Source organism: Nicotiana tabacum, chromosome 20 (genome assembly GCF_000715075.1).
Source record: "Nicotiana tabacum cultivar K326 chromosome 20, ASM71507v2, whole genome shotgun sequence".
NCBI classification, from domain to species: domain Eukaryota; kingdom Viridiplantae; phylum Streptophyta; class Magnoliopsida; order Solanales; family Solanaceae; genus Nicotiana; species Nicotiana tabacum.
In genome coordinates, this window is record NC_134099.1 from 33,377,489 (window position 1) to 33,396,100 (window position 18,612).

Sequence of the window (18,612 nt, forward strand, 5' to 3'; positions counted from 1 at the left end):
GATTGTTTTGGCTTGGTAATAAATAAAAAAAATGAGCTGCTGCAATCTGATTTTGTTCACGCCGTATCCTCTACCTTTTCCATCCTTTAAAATAAAATAGTGATATGCCATGTAACAGTGGCCTGTTTGTAGAACAGTTTCGGGCAAATTGAAGATGGCCAACAAAGGGAAATTTCTGGCGCTACATTCTTAAGTGTTTGGGCTCCATTTATTTATCTTTTAACTGAGTTTCTCTGGAGAACACACTTGGAAATTTGGCAGCTATTAAGATGTAACAGAATTGTGTGAACTTACTCATCTAAAAACTTAAAAGATGGCACAAATTTGATATTTATTTATATCTTAGGTATACCCTTTAACATGCAGATGGATTGTTTTAATGTACGAAGTACTTGAATTCTTTATATGATGGGTGGTGAAACTCAAGTTCTCTATGTATTTTCGAATAACGATATAAAAAACTTTGTAATCTATATAGGGGGTAGGGGAAGGGGATTACAAGGCTGAATTATGTCACAACATGAACAAAATGGCTGAAGCTTATGTATATCAAAACAAAGAGGTTTGGGCAACAGGACCATTTCCGAAATGGAGTGATATACATTTTGACTGAAATCCTGGTTGATCTACAAATAAGAAATTTATTTGTGATGGAATATACAATCACACTTTCTAAAAGCGAGTTATATACCATTCTGGTCTATTGCTATGTTGCTACTCCAAAGAAAAAGGAGAGGGCAATCCTCCAAGCTAATTGGTGAACAATCAACTCTAGGAAATCATGCTCACTTAAATTGAATCTATACTTCATTTCCGCTGCATGGTCATTCTACCAAGTGCCAATCAATCTGGAAACACAGATAGACCAACCTGATGTAGTGTGTTTGGTTTAGTCCTTACTACAGATGTATACAGCGTACTCCACTATAATACGTCTTGTATGAAGATACTGATTTTGTCGTTTTTTGACACCTCGCCCATTATCAAAAGCTGCACCTGTCAATTGTTCACTAGATTCTTGCTACTCTGCTGCTCTGAGCAATCTCTCTTATAGCAAGGCTGAGCCTGGCTCAATAATTTAAAACTGTTCTGGGACTGGTTTTAGACCAGTAAATTCAGGACAATGAGAGAGAAATCAGTATCATGAAAGGAAGACAAAGATGAGTCTACTTTGCAAGGGTAAAAGAGTTGTTAAGACGTGGGAGCTGATTAGTACTTCGAACTGTGTGAACCATGGAGATCGTGAATGAACCATCAATTGACATGCTGGTGATAAATGAGAAATTCACTAATTTGTAGCCTCGTCGACAGAACATAAATTGATCAAGTTCTATTGCTTTTACAGGAACAGTGGCTATGGATTACCTGCGTTTGAGTTCGACTCCTTAAGGAGATGATGAATTTTCGTTTGAATATCATCCAGCTAATTCACTTATTGGTGGGCGGTCCATTATGTTAGATGCACCCTTGGCATTGCTTTGCAGCAGTGGATCTATATCAGGCAATTTAGGAATCTGAAATCATACAGAAAAGGAAAAATAAAACAGGAAGAAAACTAAAAAGAAGTGAAAGGAAGAACAGAAAATAAGGAGTTGTATAATCCCTGAATATAAGGAACTTAGTAAAGTGTAGGGCCATCTCTGTCTTTATTTAATTATATAGGCTGGGTGCCTAAACGTATGCCCTTAAACTTTGTAATACTTAGTTCTTAATCTTGTACAATAAAGATTTAGTTGCAAACAAGAGACAAGAGGCAGAATGAAGATTGACTGCAAATGGTCGCCAAAGAATATGCAATCGCTAGTGCAATATGGATTTCCTCAAATACAGCAAGCAAGAGACTCATAGTCTTTAACAACATGCATACCAGCAAGCAAGAGACTGATAGTCTTTAACAACATGCATACCTGAGCTAATAAATCAATTGTTCTTCGTAGAAGGCGAGCCAAATCTCCTTCATCCATTGCACAGTCCATCATAATCTCTTTCCAAGTAAGACCAGAAGCCCAGGCTTCAACCATGCCAGAGAATTGGCTATCCAAGCAGCAAGGAATCTGTGAAATTAGCAAGTTTGTTTCATAATAATGAAGTGTGGAGCCAACCTGGAACCTATTGTGAAGTGGCTCCAATCAAACTTGAAAACTCACTTGTACTCCATGCTTTTCCTGAAGCTCTAGAATTGAGCTTTTTGTTTCTTCCAATAAGTCAATGACATTCAAGACAGCGGTGGAGGGTTCGTAAACGAAACTGCAGATATAAGATTTCAAATCAGATCTTTCCTTTTCAGCATAGAGGTTTATAAAACATCGGCGATTGTGTAAAAGCCAACTTAACCATGATGAACTGATATTGGAAGTTCACTAAACATTTGCTTTGATTTCTACAATTCTTTTTAAAATACCTAGTTTACCAAAGGAATATAAAGCTCCAGCAAGAACTCCGCACTAAATTCTGGATTAAATGAAACCGCAAACAGATGTCTCACACGAATTGTGCCCAAATTTATAAATGGTATAACATATAAGAACCTCTTTATTTCAGAAACCCAAAAATCTTGTTCAATTAGATAGTCAGTACCTACTGCAACACAACTATCCAGCTATCAAATAGAGCTACTAATCTCCAAACTATAGACTAGTCTCGAGGTCAAGCACAAGTAAAACACATATGACATCGAAAATCTGGAAATTCACCTCCTTATCCAACAAAAATTATGGAAATTCACCAGGACACAAGTAACACAACAGAGAGAAGCCATTGTAATTCAAACTAGAGTGCAGTAAAAGTGAAATACCGTTCCTTCTGGAAAAGTAGCTGTAAGGGTACTGTATGTCGTTAATCCTTACTAGTAAGTATTGCATAAAACTTCAAATCAGGTTTCAGCGAATGTCAATAGTTCTCCAAGGAAATCAAAATTTATACTCCACAAAAATTTGCCACAAGATTTCAGCTGGATATCAGACTCCTACTTGACATAATCTTCAAGAAAGCATCAGATATCGTCTGAATACTTGCCACTAATGAAACAACAGCCTTGATAGGGATATGAACAGATCAACTACCATCAGCAGTCTCTGCAACATATAGGGGAATTGTAAGCCTATGCTGGATCAGGCCCCATTAAGATCACAGGTAGGTTTAGGTTCTTCGTCTGGAAACTAACTTTTCCAAACCTCTGCACTCTCTTCTTTTTGCACAAGTCTAATGTGACACTGTCCTGCTTGCTGCCTTCTCAAGGGGTAAGACAATGGCAACTTACTGGGGATCCTCTATCCAAAATAAGAGGAAGAGCAGGAGAGAGAGAGAGAGAGAGATGAAAAATAATGCTTTACATGGAAATGAGTTGGTCACCAATATGAACTTGAACTTTCTTGTAACTCAATATCTAGACCACTAAATCCTAATTTAGCAATGCTAAGACAAAGAAGAGCAGCGGTGACCATTTTCTTCAAAAGGATAAGTCCTTTATTTATATGGTGGAGGAAAATCCGCATGGAGGTGTATGCAAGAGCTAGACCAACCTACACACTCACATGAACCTATAAAGGTGAATAGGCGATGTCGGAATTGAAATCAGACTGATAGTACTCTGCATCTTTAGAACAAAATTCTACCTGTTGTTTTTCCAGGGCCGAAGTCTAATTCCTTCAGAAACTAGACTTCCACAGACTGCAGCAAGCTGTGCAGGTTTTAGGTCCAGCAACAATTTATTTCGAAGAACCGTCGCAAGCCAAAGTTCATTTTCTCCTCTAATTGCAGCTGCAGTTTCACCCAGGGGGAAAATGACATGTGTATTGATATCCAATGCTCTACTTTCATGTATAACATTGCTGACCTGGCAGACATTGAGTGATGAGTAATTTCTCTGCTTTGTGATAAAAATGAAACAATAATCTGAAATTCTGTTTTAGGACACAAGTTAATCAAGGGCTTCAATCTCAACAGGGAAACTGCCCCCAGGTAATTTGCCAGACCAAGTAAAATAACAATGAGATCATGGGCGCTTGCAGCAGTTTCCAGAATATTTTCTATTTTGAAATTTTTACAACAAAGAACTGGTTCAAGTATCAAACAGTATTCACAAAGCAGCATTTCCTATTTAGTTATCCCGCAAGGCAATATCATAAAAATGTTCTCTCAATCCTTTCCCTGTAAAACACACTCCCTTCATTTCAATTTATATGACGCTATTCGACTGGATACGGAGTTTAAGATCTTAATTTGACTTATATAGCATACTCATGATAGTGGAAGAAGAATATTAAAGTAGTGGTTGAAAAATTTAATTTGATCGCGAAATCATCACATCAAAGTTTAAGGTAGGGGATACTTTAATGAATCTGAATTCTTGAAATTTTGAAAGTTGTACAGAAATGGGATGGCGTCACATTTTGGAAGTCCAAGAATGGAAAGTGTCGTATAAGTTGGAATGGAGGTTTGCTTAAGAGAATGCTGCTTTCCCAAAAGATTTCCACGTCAACTTCAGAAAAGTACAGTTCACAGAAGTGACCGATCATTTTTTCCTGCTCAATTAGCAAACATTTCCAAATTGCAAAATAAAAAAGTTGATCTCCAAGCAGATCCCCAGAAAATGACAAAGGCAACCAACAACAGTGAGTTTCTTAAAAATAAATAATATCATGATAAATTCTTCTTCTCTTTCTTTTGAGTCAAAGATGGTCTTAATGTGTGGTGTTTGAGTACATGAGAGAATAGCAAGCACACTTGAGAATAAAAAGGATTTTACACAATGGAAGAATATGAACATTCAATCATGCCCAATATGAGGATGTTGTAGCAGACATAATGGACTAAGGATGAAAAGTTGCACAACTACACGAAGTACAATCAGTGGCATGTAACAAGCAGATAAGTAGTAATATACCTGCAGAAATTCCTTCCAACCAGTCGGCTCAATCTGCTCTATACGACCAATCAAACGCTTTGACCTAACCTTCAACCGCCGAATCTTCTCCTCAGTGAACTTAGCTGAATCTATTATCTTCTTATACTCTTTAAAGCCCTCTGTACGAGCTATCCTTTTCTTCAAACGGGAGACCTTATTACGTTGGTTCTTGTAACATTCTACTGCATCATTGTATGCTTTAGACAATTGCAAGACCTGACAATACACATCAGCAAAAAGATATTTCAAGTGTACAAGCAAGGATAAATGCTTCAATGTTTCACATGGTTTAAGACCTAAAATAAAAACAAATCATATAGTATGTGACGCTAATTTTTTATGACATGCTATGCTTTTATAAGTAGATGTGTGCAAGAGAGAGACGCAGATAAGTGATTTTGAGGACCTGCTGATCAAAATTACTCGTCACGAGCTATATGCCAATACAGAAGTATGTTAACTCCACCCAGTGCTGAAGCTCAAAAAGTTGGCTCGTGGCAAACTTGTAAAATAAATAATGATGTGAGTAATGCAAGTAACACTATAAAGAGGTGGTCTAACATTTAAAAGTTTGACCAAAAGAAGAGCGATAAGTTGTCCTTATTCCAACGGCATTCCACCAAGAAAAACTAACTGGAGCTTAAACTTCGCACAACTTGAAGTGTATAAATAGTAGCAACTCTACCCAGAGTTCTACATGTGGATAAAAATTCGAAATGGCGAACACTAAAATCTGCAGTACCAATGCTTACTAAAGCAAAGACTGTTACTCTTGCTTACTCTTTGTAGTGAGCAATTCCTGGAAAGAATGTCCTGTTACCTAAATATATATATATATATATATATAATATATATGTTCCTTCTTACCCCAGATAAGAACATCTATTGGCAGAGAAACAAGAAAGATTGTATTCGACGCATAGCTGTTTCTCATCCCTCCTTCCCACCCCCATCCCCCTTCGAAATAAACATGAAATGCAAAAGCAGATGCTAACAAGCATCAACATGAGGAGGAAATCCCCCTAATAGAATTAAAAATGCAACACAGGCAAAACAATCACACCCAATAATCAAGACAAATAGGGTACCTCATCCTCTTCAGATAGACTGCTCAAGACTGGCACATTTAAACTCCAAGACCATGTCTCCAAGGAACCTTCCAAACACCATAGACCTCCAAGTTCAGACACAGCTAACTTCTGCCACTGCATCTCTGCCTTATCAAGAAGCTCAGTCATAATTTCACGAGGCAAAGCATCACCAAGAGCTAAGGCAACATTTGGAAAGCCTGTTCTGTAAACCATTCTAATCCACTTCTCTGTGAAAAGATACCAAGAGTTATCTGAACCAAGAGCCACGTGATAAGACGGTTTAGCATCTTCTCCTCCACTATCACCAACTTCAAAATTTTCCACTACTGTCTTTAATGCAAAGGCATCATAGTCACGCACCTGGAAAAAGGAAGGATTACACATTCCTACTACTGTACGTAGATAACCGGAGAGAAATTTAGTTCAAGAGGAAACTGCAGTACTACAATCATAAACGGCTGTAAAAGAATTAGATATTTGCATGGTAGTGCAACGATATAACTCCTATATGGAATGCACAATAATAATGGCCATTTATTCCCTCAATTCAAAAGAGAAAAGAAAAGACATACGCCATATGACTTGGAAGATAAGAATTATGAAAGAGAGAGAAAGTAAGAGACTCTTTCAACAACAAGATACTTAGCTCCATAGAGTCTAAGATAAACTCCAACTAATTTGGGATTGAGGCATAGTTGATTGATTCTTAGCCAAAGAGTAAAGATACAAGATTAGTGAGAATTTGATGGCGACATGATCCCCCATATCAAGTAACCACAACTGAATAGGAGAAAACAGCCGAAAATTAATAGTTTTATAAACACGGGCAAACTTCAAGGGGTTATATGATATGTCAAACATGTCGCCTATTAAATTTTAACATCAAAGAGCAAGAACTGCATTAAGGTCTTAACACCTTTTCTACTTGCTGCAATTGAGAAAAGCCCCTACGAAAGAGCTTTCTAGTATGTTTGCAGATCAGATGCCGAAGATACAAGCTAATTGCATCTCTGGAGGACCACAATCAAGCATTGTACTTGCTGATGATATGAACGCTTCCATACTTACTGTTTTTTTTTTCCCAAAAAGAGGGGGGTCACTTGAAATGCTTACCATACTTTTAAGCTTTTCAATATTCAAAGTATCAACCTTCCCCAGATAAACAGCAGCAACTAAATGTTGTACTCCGTCACTGTCGCTGTAGTGCAAAGACATGAATGGAAGGTGTCCATCTTCTAGCTCCTTCAGTAATGGTTTCAACGAAAACACTCTTTCCAGCTCCATTTTTCTTCGCAGTTCTGTTCGAAGACGCTTTTCGGCCTGGAAAAGGTAGGCACAATGACCATTAATAGAATCTTTTCCGGTATCCTTTTAAATTACTGAAGCTGGAAGAAATAGTGGCTGGAAAGAGTGTATGACATGCTGAACACTAGATTAATTTTCAACAGAAAGCAAAGTAGAAAAGATACTCAATAAATGAATAAAGAGCCTTTTCCAATTCATCGTGCTTCCAAAAACTGAAACATATAGGCCAGTGTAACTAGAAAATCATCCTTTAGACAAAGAACCTTGAAGAATATAAAAGGGAAAGCTAAATTAGTTTATACTAGGTAGAAGTAGTTTCACCAGACGACTGGCTCTTTACAGGCTTTTCAGGTCAGAAAGTGAACCTTTTTTCTGATAAGCAAAAGGAAAAACAATGTCCTGCTGCCAGGAAACAAACTGTCTAATTTGAGGCAAAAAAAGTTGAAGAGCATGAGTAACGAAATTACTCTTAATTCTTCCTGGAGTCCAGCAATCTCCTGATATGCTGACTGCGCTAAGAGCTTCTGGCTCTTTCTATCAATCGCTTCCTCGCTAATTTCTGAAGTAAGTGTTTCTATTTCCTTTTCTATTCTGGCAAGCTCCTCTTTTGCGGCAAACATGACATTGCTTCCCACGTAATTCCCAAAACTCTGCTCAATTAACTTCCTTGCCTCTTCCAAAGTCCGCCCTGCTCGTGAGACTTTTATCTCATCTAACTCACTTGATCTACGGGTAACTTTGGCCCCCTGGAGAATAAGAAGACATAAAATCGTGAAATTAAAATAAAATGAGTCAAGGAGGCTCAGGCTAGAATAACGCACCGCAAGAAGATTAAGCACCATCCCATACGAGGCAGTAAATTGTGAAACAAGAGGCTGAAGCCCAGAAAAAAGAACTTTGCAGCACTCTTCAGGCCCTTCATACGGAGTCTGAACAAGAACCACATGACCCTTTTCATCAATACCTCTACGACCAGCACGCCCAGCCATTTGGAATAACTCATTTGAGCTTAACTGGACACGTCCACTATCACCCCTTTTGCTGAGAGATGAAATGACAGCTGTTCTAGCAGGCATATTGATGCCAGCAGCAAGTGTTTCAGTAGCAAAGACAACCTTAACTAAACCTCGCTGAAATAATTCTTCAATGAATGATTTCCAAAGGGGGAGACAGCCAGCATGATGTGCAGCCACTCCTCGGCGGAGGCCTTTCACTGCAGTCACACGCACAGCATCAGGGTATTGAATACGGAACCTCTTGAGTGCCAGCTCAACTTCACTCGTTTCACACTCATCCAGTAACCTGCAGTCTTCAAGATATTGAACAGCTGCATCACATCCTTTCCTGCTAAAAATGAACCAAACTGCTGGAAGCATATCCCTCGCCTTTAGGTGCCACAACGTGTCTATAATTTGAGGTACCTGAGAATATATATTTTGTAACTAAATTTTGTGAAGATAGTCATATCTATGAGTTACTTGACAGGAAAATTACAGGATATAAGTTATATTGACAGTTTTCTGTGAAAATTACAATTTTTTGATACATTCTGTGAAAATGATGATGTAGCAACAAATTATCTAAGAGACGCGAGATAACATTGCAACACAAATTTCAGACTCAATAAGCTTTGGTGCACACCTGTGAGCGGCGAATATTATTTATATCATTCTTTGAAAGCGGACGAACATCATTTTCGCATTTTCTTGATTTTCTTCTTTTAGATCCTTCTTCCTTGTATAGCTCACTGGCGGATTCATCATACTGTAAATAGTTGAGTGACAGCTTCCTGCTCAGTCAGACGAAGGTAATTAGAAATGAAAATTTCAGCATCTTCTTGGGTAATAATTGTCCTTCAAATACTACAGAGTATTTCACACCGTTATGAGTTTTGTCCCATCACGCCCCTGACTATTTTCTGGCCAATCGATCATATGTAGCTGAAATATAGATTCCGAAAATTTTGTAGATACAATCTTTTGAGTTCAGAGTGCATATGACATGCTCATCATCTAATCAGTTTTATTATATGCCGTGAAAAACGAGAACAGGGCCCAAAATTCAAACTGAAAGAACACTAATACCTGGGAATCAATAGTTTATCAAGTTTTTTTTTTTTTTTTGATAAGATAAATAGTTTACCAAGATTATGATTTTGAATCAATGCATATACCACGACCTTTGGAAAAAAACTATAACAAGTAAAGCAACATATGGTACAAGTTAATCCAATGTTGTAAACGAAATCCGGTGCAAATGCAGTGAGTGCTAAAAATTCCAGAAACAAAAAACAATGCAAGACATTGCCACTGATAAACATAAAACGAGAAGATAAATGAAAGAGTTAAGGGAAAAAAATCCTACCTATTCATGCGTGTACCTTTGTCATCAAGAAGAGGTACTAAAGCTGTCTTTGTGCCGAAGTGCCAAGTCAATGGAACTGGACGCTTGGATGATGTTACCAACTCTGTTCTACCATGAATCTTGAAAGATCGTTAAATTAGAGAAGTGAATACCTATATTTTTTCCTTCTTGTCATTAGATTAACTTTAACAAAACCAGTAAGTAGAACCAGTAAAAGTTCTACTTTGGCAGCCTAGATCCAGTTCAAAACCAGTAACTTTAACAAAACCAGTAACTAGAAGTGGCAGCCTAGATCCAGTTCAAAATTGCACAGCCAAATCAGAATAAAAGTTCATTTTACTATTCTCACAGTATTTTCTCATAATCAAACCAATTTTACTGACAGGCAGGTGATGCAAAAAGATTTAGATAGCAGACACTGAAAGAAAGAGACACAACATCCAAACTTTCAAATCTCCTTAGAATGGAATTGCAGAGCTTTATCCTACGAACAAGAAGGACAACAAGGGGCATTTTGAGCAGTAAAAAGAAAAGAATCAAAAAAAGATGTAACTAGCAAGGTGTTAAATGGTGACAATATGCCAATGATAGTTTGATTACATAATCTCAAAGTTCACCAAAATTTAAATCATAACCAGCAGTCTACAAAAAATTTATAACTGCCAAAAATGTTTAAGACATTAACTAGAATCAAGCCAACCAAAAAGGCAAATAACCTACAGTTTATTAAAATTCAAGTCTTCTCTTTTGTCGACGCCACAGGTTCCCCAATAACTACCAATTATTAAGGGGTTTACTTATATTACGTTATAGAAGAAGTTTGACAAATCAAACATGAACCATCGAATTGTTCAAGATATAAAGATTCCAATTAGTTGTTGTCTATAGTACAACTTTTAGTGAGGCTAATATGCATACATTTCAAAAAAAAAAAATATTTGTCACCTAAGTCTCAAGTTTCCCAAATCCAAGAACGCATTTAAAGTTGAATAAAGTAGGTCAATTATAAGAATCTATGCTCCTGCAATAAAAAGTGCACTTCGAAAAGCTCAACTCCAATAAGAAAGGAAAAGTATGGTAAATAAGACCAGCATCAAGAATGTCACAATCACAATTAAGTAACAAATAGTTTTGGTTTTCCTTAAATGGACAGTAGTTTAAAAGATGGCATATGAATGGATAATTATCGTTCCAACATTTATCTTGACGTGGCAGATAAAAAATATACTGGAAAAAAGCTCAACTAATTAAAAGAAGGAAACAATGTCTATAAACTGTGACCCGCCATCTATCTCTCAACCTGCCTCCCCACCCAAATATCTGCGCTCCTCTCTCTCTCTATATAGAAATTTCAGTTATGTATTATTTCAAATGCGACATGAGGATTACTAATTTCAAAGTAGCCCAAATAAACTGAAGAGTTATATATACTGTTGACCACATGAAAATCGAGAACATAGAAATGGGGTGAATGTCTATGTCTCCCCCCCCCCCCCAAAGTTGCGCAAACTCTTTGTTTTTGGTGTCGCGCCCGTCGACAAGGGACGGGTGCGGGATACATCTCGGATTCGGTCAACTAACTTCGGATACTTTGACCCAAGTCCATCAACAAATTTGTGGAGGGGGGGGGGGGGTGAGATTTTGATTTCTCAAAATTAAAAATAGAACAGATTTAAGACATGGGAAATGACACACCTTCAATTTTGTAGAACTTTTGTCTCATATTTGCTGCTTTGTGTTTCAGAAAAACCAAGAATTCAAGGGGTCGTGTTCTGAGTTCGGACTTCTGGTAGATAGTAGCAGCTATATAGATGGAGGGTTTTTCACAGAATAAAAATTTAGAATATCTTTATAGCTCTATTTTTTATAATTTTGAATTTTCTTAGTCGAATCCCTGCACCCGTATCCATACCTGGATCCGCACCCCGAATCTTAAAATTTAGATTTTGCCGAATTCGACATCAAATCTGTGCCCGTATCGGCTACCCGCACCCGAATCCGAGCAACTTAGTCCCCCTCCCCCCAAACCCCCGATTACAGGTGCTTGTCATTTGTGAAATGGGGGGGGGGGGGGGAACGAACTTAGTATATTATAAGTAAACTAAACAAAATAAGGAAAGTTTAAGCTAAGTGAAGTTTCCAAATTCCAGAACTTTAAATATGACACAATAATTATGAATTTTCTCTATCATATTCCTTACCCTTAACCTGACCTATTCTATCATATAATTGTTGAGGGTCTACCGGAAACAACCTCTTTGCCTTCTTGAAAGTGGGGGTAAATTCTGCATACATACTACCCTCCCCAGACCCCACTTGTGGGATTATACTGGGTTTGATATTGTTTTTGTTAATTGCATCATTTCTCTTAAAACTTTATCATATTTAACCCTGGCTGGATAAGAAAATGATTTTTACCTAATGGATGCTCACTAGGGCTGTGCATTTGGATCGGATATCCGAAATCCGATCCAATCCACTCTATTTCGGATTTTCGGATTGGATACAGATTGTGTTTTATGAAATTTCGGATTTTCGGATTGGATTCGGATTGGTATGATTTTAATCCGATCAGATCCGATATCCGAAATTATATGTACCTATATAAATACACACTAAAATTTTAGGGTTATGCTTATTCATTTTTCACACACCCTCTCACTCACTTAGATTTTTCCGCCTCTCTTGCACCTCTCTTCTCTTTAGTGAAGACTAAAAGAGTCTCAATGACTCAAACTTCCGATTTTACTTTGATTTTATGTCTCTTTCTTCCGCCTCTCTTCTCTTCTCTTTTGTCTTTTATGTCTATTTCATGTTCTATTCTTCAACTTTTGATTTTATTTTGATTTTTTTGTTTGTTTTGGTAGATGGAAGATGAGATAGAGACACCGAATGAACTTTAAATTGTTGAAAAATTTTGTGACAATCCGATCCGATAATCCGAAAAATTATCCGATCCAAAGTTTAAAATCCGATCCAATCCAATGTTAATTCGGATCGGATTCGGATTGCCCTTTTCAGAATCCGAAATAGGCTAAATCCGATCCAATCCGATCCGTGCACAGCCCTAATGCTCACTATAAGGACAAATGCATCTTTTTCACTTCTACTAATAAAAATGTAGATAAGACACTTCAGCCCAAAAAAATTAATATCTGAATAACACAACTTGAAAGCAGCAACGAAATTAAAGGACCGGAAAGCATTTGCCAGATAGACTTCATTCGCTATACAAGCAATCACAATTGGTTCACTGCAATACCTGACCTATCCATCCAGCCAACTCATCTGGATTAGCTACAGTCGCCGAAAGACATATAAGTTGAACTTCCTTTGGGCAATATATAACCTTAAGAAACAGAAAGAGGGGAGTAAATATAGGAAATTGGTACTCTGAGGCTGCTCATGAATTGAGATGTAAAGAACTTGCACATTCAGAAGACACATACTATTTCTTCCCAAACTGTACCCCGAGATATGTCACTTAAATAGTGTACTTCATCCAAAACAATTACATCAACATGAAGAAGACCACCATCTGAGGAAGCAACCCCTATGCTGCAGCGTGAAGTGTAATGCAGTAGTAAGTTTAGGAATGAATAGAACAAGCTTGTAATAAAATAGAATAAAAGTCTGACAGTTTCTTTATCCTTTAACCCTTTTTTCAACTTTAAAGGGAAGCCACATGTTCCACAAATTTCAAAAACTAGAGCTCTTTAATAGTTTGATGGTATACATGGTCAACTTTGATTGAGCATAGTATCTCTGAAATTTCTAAGCACGAAAGCTAAATCAAGTTGTCACAAGCAGAGAGCTTTTTTCTCCTAAAAAGTAAATCAGCATGCTGTTAGTCTCCATTTCTTCTATCAAATAACTAATATGCAACAGTTCATAAAACCACTGAAATGTACCTCTGGTATAGCATATTGCGCAAAATCTCAGTTGTCATAATTAAAACCTGAGCATCTCTATTAACAGCTGAATCTCCAGTGAGGAGCCCCACATTACTTTCACCAAACGTTTCACTGTAAGGTGCCCCAAAGAAAATTGAAGCTCAGAAACATAAATATTATGTAAAGGGAAACATGACAAAATTTGATAGAGGTGAATCGTACAAAACAGGACAAAAGATAGGGAGTATACAAAGTTTATGCACTGACGGTATAAAAAATATTTACTCAATCAGGTCATTTAAAAGGTAATTGCAGGTAACTCCAGTTGATAGCATTGATTGGTAATCTAGAATAAATAATAAGTAACCTGCTATAATAGTTTAGATAACAATGGTGTAAAAAATCATTACAATGTCACTGTATAGAACTTAAAATACTTTAGTAAATTCGTACCAAAATTCTCGAAATTTCTGATTGGATAACGCCTTAAGAGGAGTAGTATAGAATAGTCTCCTTCCTTTTGCCACTGTAGCAACAGCGGCAGCTTCAGCAATCAAAGTTTTGCCGCTACTTGTAGGCGCAGATACCACAACTGATGAACCTCTCAAAAAAGCTTGAATGGCCAATCGCTTCAACATTTCCCAAAAATATATCAATATAACTGAAAATTAAAAAATTAAAGAAAAACAAATTGAAGTATTTGAAACAAAACTGACCTGAAATTTGTCAATTCGAAAAGAGTAAATAGAAGCAAGTTCATTAGCATCAATAATTTCATCACCGAACTCTCTAACTTCATTCCGAAGCTTCTCGACCCTCTGCTTTCTCGTTTCGTCGAAGTTCAACACTTCACTAAGGGAACTTTCAAGTTCATCATCACTCTCTTCGCCTCCGTCGGATACCTCAGCCGAAACGACGTTATCGTAATCTTCCGCCGCTTCTTCGTCATCATCATCATCATCCTCTTCTTCGTATTCGTCTTGAGACTCTGTTGGAAAAACGGACCTCGGAAATTTGTAGAAGATTCTAGATTTAGAACTGTACGGAGTGTGAATCGAGTTAACGGAGCAGAACCCTGGGGTTTGGATTTGGAGAAGTGGAAGAAATGGAGAGAGGCTGGTTATGGAGTTTAAAGGAGAAGGTGAAGGCCAAGGGAAGAAGAGGATAGGGAGTGTGCTCATGGCGGGAGGGAATTAATTGTAATTTGCTACTCTCTAAAAGAAGATTTTATTCACAAACATTCCGTCATCGTCTGAAAAATAGTAATCATTTTGGAAACTACAACGACAACGAAACACATTAAGATACAAATGATTAAATCCAAAAATCAAACAGAACCACACTGAAAGTTTAATATGGGATTACTTTTTTGTTTCCACAAGTTAAAGATTTCGAATCTTTAGTTTGATTTCGGATTTTTAATATAATAAGCGGAAATTAAAATTTGAGTATTTTATAGTCTTCAACCTCGCTTACTTACTGACCTATTTATACTAGGGTATATAATGCCTTATTCTTCATTTTTAAAATATAATTCCTTATTCCTCATCGTTGCTAAGTAGTATTTTCATTGCGAAGCTTTTATCAAAAGTTATATTATTTCTCAAACTTTAATATTTACAAGCAAGAATTAATATCATTTGAATTTGGAATATAAATTAGATTTTGTATTTTATGTTTGGACGAGTTACTTTAAATAGTATGTTTTTAAGAGATTTAATATTGTTACTTTTCATTCTCTATAAAAAGACAAAATTGCCATAAAGTATAAATATTTGATTATGTTAATTATATTATATGACATGACTGAATAACCAAAAAGACAAATCGAAAAAATCCTATCCAAAAGAGAAAATCGAATCAAGTCAAACTTACTTTTAGGAGCTAAAAAAAATAGTTTTCTCCGAAAGTACTTTTGGAAATCTTGGTCAAACACAAGTATGTTGCTCCGACATTGATAAATGTATTTTTCAAATTGATTAGTCAAACGTAAACTAAATTTTTTGAAAGTATTTTTTTGAAAAGCACTTCCTACAAAAAGAACTTTATAAAATAAGCTGATTTTGAAAGTTTGGTTAAATAGGATGTAACACCTCTTCTTCAATTGTGTTTGAAATCAATTATACGAGCAAGTTTTATATAACATAGTATCACAACTTAAATTACACTGATAGCTTAAAAGATTTACATTGACGTTGTATACTACTCAAATTCTTTTTGCAAAAAGTTTAAAGTCCTAGGTGTGACAATATAAAGATATTTGCTCACTCAGAGTAAATATATCTTTATGGTTAATGTTTAATGGTAATTTGGTAAAAAAATAATAAATTAACTTGTTATCACATATTAAATTAAGTTTAAAGAATCATTACACTATCATTATATGTATCTTATTTTTTAAATTTTTTGATTATATTAGCTTACGACCTATTAAGTATCAATATCAACTCAAAACAAAGCAAAAATTTGATATGCTTTAATTAGCACTTTTCACGACATTACAATGATACAAGTCGTTGGATACGCCGTTGCAAGTATAATAATTTATTTATTTTTTGGTTCAAGAGGAGTAATATTGTTAAATATGTTTCATTACGGAATAGCGCTACCATGAGCACTTGGGATTATCCCACCAGTATTAACCAAATAAACATACTTCTTCGACGTTATCATCATCATCAGAGGAAAGGACAAATTTGGCATCAGCCTCATCTGCCTTAGCTTGCTCTATCTCCTCGGAAAGATCGAACTTAGCATGGATTTCTTCGAGGGTCTCCCTCCGGGATCGGCGTCGGGCATAATCATTACTTCTTTTCTCTTGATCGGAAGACTCCCTCAACTCCATCTGAGCATCGGTAGCATCCTTCAAATAGATGGTCACCGTCCTATCGGCCTTGGCTTGTATTTCTCTGGCTTCGGCCCGGACTTCTACACCTTCGTCCTTGGCCTTCGCAAGACCAGCCTCGAGCTCGGCTATTCTGCCAGCCTGAACCAAGTTGATCCCTTGAGCATTCCGAAGTTGAACCTCGAGGGCCGATACCTTCGCCAGTGCATCATTTTTAGCCACGACGAGGGTGTCCATCTTCGCTTTCCAATTATTGCACCCGGCTTGAACTTGATCTACCTCGCCCCGAAGCTGCCCAATCATATCGAGCTTTTGCTGCAGCTGAGACATTGAAGTATTAGCCTCTGAAGACGGGAGAGGTAGCCCGTATTTTTTTAGAATGGAAGTTACCTGCTTTTCTAACTCACTCTCATATTCACGAGCTTTGGTCAACTCCGATCGAAGATGTTTTAGTTCTTCCTCCTTTTTGTCAAGGAGAAGCCTAAGGTTTTTCTCCTCATTCGAAGCTCTACGCAACTTGGCTTCACAATGACGCAACTCGATTTAAGTTTATCGAAGGCCTACAGAAAGGAAAGATTGACTAGACAAAAGAAAAAAGTATGATGTCGGAGAAATTACAGTGCCACAAAAAATTTACAATTGAACAAAGACGTTGAGCCTCCTCGAAGATTGAGCTCACATCCGCTGGGTCAGCCTTATCGACCCCAGCAAAGCAACCCTGGAAGAGGTCATTTTCACTCGGGACTCCGCCTAGCTCGGACGTCTTCAAATTCTGAGCATCCCTAATGGCATCCTCGGAGAAGGCCGAAAATGACAACGAATGACCTGCTGTCATGGCATCGGGGAGATCACCCGAGGCGCTCTGTTCAGTCAAACGAGCTTCGAAGCTCGCTCCCTTTGGAGTATTTCCAGAAGTTTGAGAAGCAGTTACCACGTTAGGTGATGCAGGGCCTTCATCCCCCTTTTCTTTTAAAGTTCCATCCTCGAGGCTAGGGAACCTGATCTCAGCAGGCTTGATAGCCTCGAAAGATTTCCTGGTTCGAGTCACCAATGTCAAACCCTACACCTCGTCACCGTCATCGTCCATAAACTGGTGGACCGAGTCAATATCCATATTGATGACGACGATTTTCCTGCGTCTCCGAGCGGGCTTTGCTTGGCTTTGAATGTCCTCTATCTTCTAAGACCCTTTTCTCTTATTATCCTTTTTTGGCTTTGGAGCCGAAGATCCTACTTCCTCCCCGGAAGGGGGTGGCCTCATCTCAAAGAACTCACCAATACCTGCGATAGAGGAATTAGGTCGCATGAAGAAAGACATTCTTAATAAGGAAAGAAACATTATAACGCATACCGTGGTGTTTCGCCTCCCACTTGCCCTTCGACAAGTCCCGCCACTTGTGTTTGTCGTATGATGAAGTAGTAGCTAGTTTGAAAACCCAGTCCTCGAGGTCGAGGACCGCATTAGGCATCCACGGGACCGCTGCAGAAAAGGGAAAGGAATAATTATGCGAAGTTTAGCAAAGTTTATGGAAAAGAACTAAAGCAAATAATTCCACTCAAAATCGAAGTTCCATTTCTCGGGGAATGGCAGGAACTCTTGGGGAATAACATCGACGGTCCTCACCCGGATGAACTGACTCATCCAACCTCGATCCTTGTCTTCGTCGTTACTGGCGAAAAAGGACTTGGTTGATTGGTATTGGAGTTTGATTAAACCTCGGGAATGTTGGGGTCGATATAATCAGATGAGGTGGCTAAGGGTGAACTCGAGCCCGACCATTTCAATGAAGAACCTCATCATTATTACGATCACCCAAAAGGACGGATGAATCTAGCCTAAGGTGACTCGATATCTTCGGCAGAATTCAAGCACGAGCGGGTCGAGAGGACCCAACGTAAAGGGGTATGTATACACACTCAGGAACCCCTCTACGTAAGTTGTGATGTCCTCCTTACGAGAAGGTATTTGCAGAACAACCTTCTCTTCCCATTTACACTCTCTCCTCACATCGTTGAGGTGTTTTTTCTCAATTGAACTTATGTACTTCGATACATGCTCTCGACGGCCGGGGACGTCGGGAGGGTTCTCAATTATAAAGTCCTTTTTCAAGGAAAAATTGCTCCGTATGATCTCGTGAAGCGCCGGCGGTTTACTACCGGCCGGACCGGAAGTAGAAGTTGAGGTTCCTTCTTTCTGAGGAACGAACT

The 18,612-nt window shown here is 37.8% G+C and overlaps 1 protein-coding gene across 3 annotated transcripts; it reads right to left on the minus strand.

The window, feature by feature from the left end:
- Positions 1-521: 521 nt before the first annotated feature.
- Positions 522-15,021, minus strand: LOC107809361 (DExH-box ATP-dependent RNA helicase DExH15 chloroplastic). 3 transcript variants are annotated; one of them, XM_075240726.1, is made up of 18 exons: positions 14,276-15,021; positions 14,013-14,188; positions 13,578-13,691; positions 13,116-13,224; positions 12,929-13,015; positions 9,667-9,785; positions 8,944-9,091; positions 8,124-8,723; positions 7,770-8,048; positions 7,111-7,317; positions 5,995-6,357; positions 4,886-5,122; positions 3,615-3,835; positions 3,016-3,074; positions 2,148-2,247; positions 1,908-2,054; positions 1,366-1,514; positions 522-1,095 (listed from the first exon to the last, which is right to left on the minus strand). In XM_075240726.1, exons 1-14 carry the CDS (start codon positions 14,738-14,740, stop codon positions 3,065-3,067), a joined length of 3,135 nt encoding a protein of 1,044 aa, XP_075096827.1. In that variant the 5' UTR covers positions 14,741-15,021; the 3' UTR covers positions 522-1,095; positions 1,366-1,514; positions 1,908-2,054; positions 2,148-2,247; positions 3,016-3,064. The 3 variants fall into 3 exon arrangements, with proteins under 3 accessions (XP_075096827.1, XP_075096826.1, XP_016489453.1); XM_075240725.1 differs by lacking the exon at positions 3,016-3,074 and having other exon boundaries at positions 1,366-1,492; XM_016633967.2 differs by lacking the exon at positions 3,016-3,074.
- Between the last annotated feature and the right edge of the window lie 3,591 nt (positions 15,022-18,612).